Here is an 8,571-nt window from a genome sequence, read left to right on the forward strand (position 1 = left end):
TGTGTGTGTGTGTGTGTGTGTGTGTGTGTGTGTGTGTTTGTTTGCATGATGTGCATAATTACCTCATCCAGTCATGAGTATGCATAAATAAATGAAGGTGCAAAGTTTATTACTTGCATGCAAATGAATTTGGATCAAAGTAGATTTTATGCAATCACAGTTTCAGCTGCAATTTCCAAGTAAAATCCAGGTGTACAGGTGCTGACAGCAATACAATTTCAGCTCAGGTTTATTACACAAACTGCAGCTTGATGTGCTGCCTAGAACTAGGCTGGTTGTTCTGCAAAGTTACCATAAGAGAAGCAAACTGTGTTTCTGAGTCCAAAAGAATATAGTCGTTCGTGTATGTTGTTCTTCTTGGATTACAACTAGCAGGCATTCTGACAAGGCTAGAGTCTGATTCATAGTAACAAAAGTAACATGAGCTAAAGAACTGGCTCTATAGAGCAAGGTGGAGAAAAACAGACAAATAAATGGTATAAGGTTGAATTCCAAGATCATCGGTTCAAACAATTGTAAATACAAGTTATTTTGACATGTCACCTCTTTTGTTACCACCCAAACCGTCACCCTCAGATGAGAGGAAATTTCATGTTTACATATAACTCAGGAATCACCGAGGTTCAAGCCTGCCATGAACCAGAAACTACCGGAAGACCAGCGTCACTTACTACAGTGAAGTGAGTTTTACTCTCTGTGGGCTGAGAGGGTGCCAACCTAGAAAGAAGCTTCTGCTCCAAAATCAACACCTTAAAGCTTGACTGAATTTCTAGCTTTCCACATAAAAGTTTTCTGGAGAAAAGTTTTATTGTCAGAGGAGACAAAGATTGAGCTATTGGGCCAAAATGATAAGAGGTATGTTTGGAGGAATAAAGGTGAGGTTTTCAAACATAAGAACACTGTACCAGCTGTCAAGCAAGGTGGTAGTAGCATCATGCTCTGCAGCTGATATGTTACACAAAGCAGATGGGTGAATGAAGAAGGAGGACTACCTCCAACAGCTAGATGGTAAACACAACTGACAACTGGGTGTGCCAACAAAGCAGTGATCCCAAACACATGTCAAAACTGGTTTTGGAATGGATAAAGCAGCTAACATTAAGCTTCTGGAATGGTCTTCCGAAGTCAAACTTATTAAGAATTTGTGTACTATGTCAGAAAACCAAGCAATTTAAATCAACTCTACTAATTCTGCTAAGAGTGGTCAAATATACAGCCAGAATTATGTCAGAAGCTTATTAATGGCTACCAAAAGCAACTGGTCAAGATTCAACTGACTAAGGAGCATTGACACAAATGCTGTGTGTGTGTCTGCGTGCGTGTGTGTGTGTGTGTGTGTGTGTGTACACTTTTGACCCGGTAAATTAGAGAAAATACAAAACAAAACAAACAAACAGCAATCCTTGTTTTTTAAAGTCATTAAAGATGTATGTAGTGAAATGATTCCATCCTGGAAAAAGAACACTTCAAAGAAATAATTAAGTTCAGAATGACCATGACCTTCATGCCCATAATGGGTGTATATAAACTTCTGACCACAATTATATGCCAAACATGAGAAAACAGCACATGATAAAGACCAATAATAAGTTTTGTTTCGCCCTTAATAATGAGTCTGAACCTGCCTTCTTATATAGAGCACTCGGGTAGAGTCATATTAACATACAAGTGTTCTCACCTGCGATCTCTTCAATGCAGTCAGCATGCATGTCAAGCAATACGCTGCCGTTGATAATGCAACTGCGCAGCTCAAATAGACTGTGGAGGGAAAGTGTAGCAACGTAAGGCTTGCTCCACCTTTCTCCACCGTCCTCCACATCTTCCTCAAACTTCAGCCATCTGCAGCATAAAGAGATGTTATTTAGCAACTTGCAAGTTGGAGCACATGTGAAGTATTATTATTATGATTTTTTCCTTCTGTTTAATTCGCTATATTGATTACAAAGGCTACCATATAAAGGCTTAATTATTTTTATAAAACTTAAGAACATAATTTCAATCTTATAAATTGACAAAGTGTCATTTAAATGACAACAGCTGAGCCAAAACAAGCTGTTACTGTGGATAAAGAATAACATGTAAAGAAATGTTTGCTTTAGCAAAAGCTTCTTTTCAGCTACCATTAAAAAAACAAACAGCATTTCTATCACTTCTTCTTCATTTTTGCATTTTTTTAGAAGGTCAATAGTATAATTTATTCCTAAGTATATCTACTGTCAGTTTTCTACAAAAGTCCCCACTTGGTACATTTGCTGTACATCGTCTCCCAGCAGATAAAATGTTCCTCACCTGATTAGTGCTTTTGAACAAAGCATTAACCTGACTCCTGCAGTAGCTCTGCAATCAGAGCTTGATTGTAAAGGGCACCGTTAGCCCATTGTTCAGTCTCCTCTGGCTTTTTGGTCTCATTCTGGTTGCAGATATGTAACTTCAATGTATTTGGGCTGTTTAGGGCTGTTAGAGCACATATAGTGTCGCTCTATATGTATGGATAATGTGGGTTCAGTGTACAGTGTAATTTATTTTATAACTGTTTTTTAGTTTTATGATTGCAGACATTAGGAATATTTAAATAAAGTATTAGTTAAAATAAAAATCATATGATAAATATTTTATTTATTTATTTATTTTTAATGATTTAATTCTATGGGTGTTGTTTGGGCTTTAATCTTTCTGTTGTTGGAGCTCCAGTTTTATTCTTGAGTTATTAATTTGTCAAAAAAGACACAAAACGGAAAATCTGTCACGTTGTGTCATTGTTGGTTTTTTTGCTTCCAATTTCCTTGTTACTGCTCCACTGCTACATGATATTATACTGATTTTCTGTTTCCAAAATATCTTGTAAATATTTAGAGTTGACCTCTCACACACGGAGGACAGTGAGCTACCACACAAGTTGCTGGTTTGTCCAGCAGGAGTTGCTGATGCAGAGACTTAAAACCTTTAGGTAAGAACTGAAACCAAAGGCCCTTGAGAACAGATGCTATGCTTTCCCAGCCGTGGCTATAATAGGGACTGCTTGACTCACGTCGGGTCTTTTTAAAGGAGTTCCTTGAAGTATGATGAATACACTTCTTCTTCAGCTAAGTGTAGAGGGAGCATTCAACTTTAAATGGAAAGCTGTTTTTCTTTCCCACCCATAGATGTGCTTTAAATCTCTTGTACAGTGGTTCACACCACCAAATAAAAAAAAGTGAGCATGAGAAACTTAGATTTGGCATTTGAACAGCACAAATAAGCCATATTTGTTTGACTCACGGCTTTTGATCTTTTCACCTTGAGCTAACCTTCAGCGAGCTTTAAGTGTAACTACCTCTTGTAGACTTCCCTCTTCATATTAGTGCCGCTGTAGAGCTGCCAGGCTGTCAGAAACCTTATTGCTAAGCACTGTTACCAACAGCTCCCTGAGGAGATATCCTGACCTGGCTGTTTCTTTCCACTCAGCATCCTTGCCATCCTTGACACAGATCTCATCCAGCTCGGTGAACAGCTCATGGGACACGTGTTCAGCGTCCTCCTCATTGCCTAGAATGAACTGGACCCGCTGGGATGGTGTGTCTGGTGATGTGTGGGAGGAAGGAGAGGTGACCTGTAGGTTGTCAAAAGACTTTCCAAAATACAACATTTCTTACTCAGTCCTTACATGCCTTTTAATGGCTTCTGAGCCCACATGCATACATACTTTAACACACATTTGTACACATGTGCAGCATGCTGATTTGTTCCTGTTCTGTGTTAGCTAATTAGTGGTTTGTCAATTTCAGCCTGGAGTCCTGCATGTGTGAAGTGCCCACAATATTGATAGGCTTTGTTTAACAACCACTACCTACTCTATGGGTGCTGGTCCTGTTAGCAAGTCACTATATGGCTCCATCTGATTGGTGAATGACTATATGAGCCAAAATAATGAAAATAATGCATCTAAACTGTAAAACACTTTAAGTAATGGGGTAGCCTAAGAAAAATTCTGATGTGTTTATTTCTGTATGCGCTACCATGACTAGAACTGGTTGTCTCATTCTCCTCGCTTTGTTGTGCTGCAATGCTGCTTGCCCTTCTGTCTCTCTTGCGGTGGCGGGAACCATGACCTTTGTGGTGACGATGGCTCTGCCTGGGCATCCGGACCCCAACGAACAGAGTCCTGTGACCTGAAAACAATGCAAAAAAAAAGACAAGAAAAATTAAAAGAAAGTATATTTGATTATCAAGTAAACATGCGAGCATTTTAATGTCACACAGGCTGTTTCATTAGTTGCACATTATTAATGCACTTTAGTTTAACTTCATTTTATCTGATGAAAAGACTGTAAGGAGTTTAGTGGATTGACAAAACAAGTAGTTATTATGCAAATAGGCTAATTCAAGATGCAAGATGTCTTCATAAGTTCTATTTTTATTGTTAATTTATTTAATAAACATGAAACAAGGAGAGCTCCCGTTAGACCAAAGGGACTCACAATGAAGAGGTTTTTGCTCCTGCTGTCAATTGATTGCTGTGTGGTGAAGATTTGCAACCAAAATTTAAAACTGATGGTTATCTTGAGAGAGCTTCAGTAATTTTACAAGATTTGACTAGAGACCATCTATGTGACCTGTTTTTGTGCAATTAGTTTACTCTCTACAGGTATTTTTAAGTTTACCCGCAATATTAAGAGCATTTAGCGCTTGGAAAAAGAATTATCTTCAAACACTGAGAGGGGAAAAACATGATGGAATAATGTGTCCTATGATTTCTCAGCATGCAGGATAAAAGTGAAAGCCATTAAACTCAGGCATAGGTGTTAAACTCCACGGGGAAAATGAGAAAACAACACCCTTCCTGTCCTATATTAGTCTTGACTGTTGCCATCATTAATTATCATTAGTGGATTCAATTTCAAAAACAGCGTGGTGTGATAACCAAGAGACTGATTGCATGTGACACTGTATATACTGGAGCTTTATTTGAATATTAGTCTTTTTGAATAAATAAATAAACAACAGGCTTACACAAATAGATTTTAAACATTTTGAGAGAATAATTCTGCATAAGACATATGAATTTTATTATTTTTGAATATGAGTGAACGTACATGCAGGCACTCATGGACACACGTTATTGATCAGCATCTGGTCAACTCAGCATAGCGTAGTGCAGGACTTCATACATTTGTTTGGCAAGCAGGAGGTTATTGGTTCATTTCCAGCCAGAGATCCAGATCCTACATTGGTCTCATTTTCCACTTGGCGGGCAAATATGTTAACCACTACACTACACTGTTAGCATTGCTGCCTCACAGCAACAATGTTAGCAGTGCTGGGTTTGAAACTACCATCTGGCTGGGGCTTGAAGTTTGCCTGCTCTTCTCATGTCTGCGTGGGCTAACTCTGGGTTCCTACTACAGTCCGAGAACATCCAGTTAGTCGAGTTGGGTTAATTGGTGATTCTAAATTAGGTATGAGTATGTCTGTCTCACTAAGTTGGGCCTGCAACAGGCTGGCAACCCGTTAGGAGTGTACTCTAAATAGTTAGCCATACGGATCTGGTGTAGTGTGGATCAGGAAGTGCTCAAAGGTGGGGGCTTTGGTTGTCTGATCCCATTCTGCTGAAACTGGTTCTTGAGACATATAAGATTACTTATATTGTGGACAAAGGACCCAAACGAGTGCGTGAGACTGATATACAGCTAGATATAATTGGGAACACCTCAGGATACTGACTGGGTTCTGGAACCGGTCTCCTGGTGAGTGGTTGGAGTATAATCCACTCTGGAGTTGCCTTCAGTGTGAAGCAGTGAGAGGGGGTGGTCAGAGGTAAAAGTGGGCCACAGCGATCCAGCTGATTAAGTTTAATTAAGTTTTTTAATACAGTTTAATACTGTAGAGCCAATATATACAGGTTGCAAAAAAGCAAGTAAACTTTTAAGCAATTTTTAGCAGATTGGAGCTTTTAGATATCGAATTTTTATGTTCAGTTGACCACTGAAATAAAAGTTCATTTAGATAATGCACCAAAATAACAACCCACCACCCCCACATCCCCCCAAATAAACATACATGTTTCTGCGTGGCTGCTGGGTCTTTCTAAAAAGTGGGAGTAAATTCAGTTTTTGGAAAGCAATAACGATAGTTTGAGGAAAGTGTTCTTTTATATTGTAAAATTTGGTTTACATTGTAAAATCAGAACTTGGTATCCATATCCATAAGCTTGGTGCTTATGCTGGATACGAGCTGGATGTTGTGTGGCTGTCTTGGCTGCAACCTCTGCTAGATCATGTGAAAGGTGGAAACTGTGGTCTGGGATTGGCATACTTTGGTGCTGGTCCTCCTTTTTAAGGAGGAGGGCCAAGGGACGTGTTCTAACTTGAGAGGAATCACAGCTTTCCCGAGAAGGCGTGCACAAGGGTGCTGGAGAGGACAGTCCATCCACTGGCTGAACATCAGATTCAGGACAAACAATACATTTTCCTTCTTTGTCGTGGATTACTGGATCAGATCTTTATCCTCTTGAGGATTTTTTTTATGTTGGGTGTCCTGCTCGGCGGCACTTCAGGACTATAGGTTATCAGGCCTGTTGTTAAAAGGCTACGTGGTCCATGTACAACTACAGAGAATGCTTTTTTTGGTACCGCTGAAAGTCATACTTGCAGCAGTACAAGTCAGACAGTCTAAAATAAATCTTAACAAAACTGTGACAGATGGATTCTTGCTGACCCTGTATTTTACACATGGGGGCAACTTTCAACAAATCTGCAAGTTACTCACTTTCCAGTTCTTCCTTCTCATAGTGGATGTTCAGCACAGAGCTGGTTCCTCCCTGATCTACCACCACCTCCTCATCAGGCCTCTGATGGACACAGATATAAAAAAAGACACATGTAAGCATAATGATTCTGCTTTGATTTTTTTTTTTGGTGTAATCAATGCTCTTTGTCTCTAGTAGCCATATTGATTCGGTGGAAATGTTGATCGTCTTCAGCCTTTAAGGATTAGGCCCTGAAAGAAAGTTTTGAAGGTTATTAAGTCAAGAAGTTTCCTGATAAGGAGAAGCTATTGTCACCGCGAAGAAAGTTTTTCCACAAGAAGCATCAAATTCCTGACAGTTATTTTTAGAATGTCTGGTATGGACACATGCAGGAGGACAGGCAGGCGTGCACACTCGGCAGCACACAGACACACACACACAGCAAAGGTAAAAAGAGTATGAGTGCAAGGCTCTACTGTCCTGGGGAAATCAAATCAAATTAACAAAGAGCCATTTCCATTGGTGATGAATCTGTTGGCAGACTGCTGCAGGATGTTGCTGTTCTAAGAAACAGTGCAGTTAGCTCACATGCAGTGTGTTTTTCATGGTGAGTGTATCTGACCTATGATAATAAGGGCAGATTGCTCCAAGACATGTTACAAAATGTTTGGAGTAACTCTACTGCTCCATCGTATCTGTTTACAGGATGTTTACAAATATATTAGCACAATGAATTTTAAATGAAACAACTCAGATGCAGACTTTCAGATTTCAGATAATTCAGTGGGCTGAACAACAAGATTACATAAAAATGTGAGGAACTAAAGCATTTTTACACATAATCTCTTCATTTCAGGGGCTCAATAGTAATTGGAAAAATTAAATAACTGAAAATAAAATGTTCATTTCTAATACTTGGTTAAATACCCTCTGCAGGCAAAGGGCCTGAAGTCTTGAATTCATGTAGATCACCAGATTCTGGGTTTCCCCACTTTTAATGCTCTGCCAGGCCTTTACTGCAGCAGCTTTAGTTGTTGTTTGTTTGTGGGCCTTTCTGTCCGAAGTTTAGTCTCCAAGATCTTAGATCTTAGCAAAGTCCAATCTACCCTTTATATTCTTGAGGTTTATGAATGACTTGCACCTTGCAGTGAACTCTATGTATTTACTTTCATGCAGTCTTCTCTTAATTGGTAGACTAGACAGGAGCCTACCTCCTGGTGAGTGTTGTTCACTTGGTTGGCTGTTGTGAAGGTGAAATGATTCTGTGATCATAAACCCCTGTTGTCTTCCATGAACACTAGGTCTTTTTGTGTTGCTGAGCTCACCAGTACTTTCTTTCTTTCTCGGCGTGTATCAAACTGTACATTTGGCCACTCCTATTATTGTAGCAATTTATCAGATGGGTTTTTTCCTGTTCACAGCTTGTGGATGGCTTGTTTCACTTGCATGGATCACCTCCTTAGGAGCTCATTTGACCCCATGTTGTCTATTTTTAAACCAAAGTCTTCCAAATGCCAGCACCACACCTCAAATCAACCCCAGGCCTTTTATCTTTTTAATTGATAATGACTTAACAAAGGAATTGCCCATACCTTTCCATTAAATAGCCTCTGAGTCAATTGTCCAGTTACTTTTGTTCCCTTTAAAAAGAGGGCGACACATGTTAAGGAGCTGAAAATGCTAAATCCTTCATTCAATTTGAATGTGGATTAAATGAAAGCTGACAGTCTACTCATCATGTCTATCCATTATATAACTATAATTGGGATATGTTTCAGTTAGGGGTGCAACGATACACAAAATTCACGGTTCGGTTCGGTTCGATACTTTGGTGTCACGGTTCGATA

At 39.4% G+C, this 8,571-nt stretch overlaps 1 protein-coding gene across 2 annotated transcripts in view; it reads right to left on the minus strand.

Annotated features, from left to right (window-relative positions):
- Positions 1 to 8,571, minus strand: part of slc4a8 (solute carrier family 4 member 8) — a 40,496-nt gene that overhangs the window by 11,203 nt on the left and 20,722 nt on the right. For both annotated transcript variants that reach the window (XM_005924885.3, XM_005924884.3), the window contains exons 2-5: positions 6,745 to 6,826; positions 3,996 to 4,148; positions 3,423 to 3,558; positions 1,679 to 1,839 (exon numbers count right to left, since the gene is read on the minus strand). In XM_005924885.3, coding sequence (XP_005924947.1) covers positions 1,679 to 1,839; positions 3,423 to 3,558; positions 3,996 to 4,148; positions 6,745 to 6,826 — 532 coding nt within the window. The remainder of the gene's footprint in view (positions 1 to 1,678; positions 1,840 to 3,422; positions 3,559 to 3,995; positions 4,149 to 6,744; positions 6,827 to 8,571) is intronic.

Source organism: Haplochromis burtoni, unplaced genomic scaffold, assembly GCF_018398535.1.
Source record: "Haplochromis burtoni strain Fernald_Lab_line unplaced genomic scaffold, NCSU_Asbu1 Contig_79, whole genome shotgun sequence".
Lineage (NCBI taxonomy): Eukaryota > Metazoa > Chordata > Actinopteri > Cichliformes > Cichlidae > Haplochromis > Haplochromis burtoni.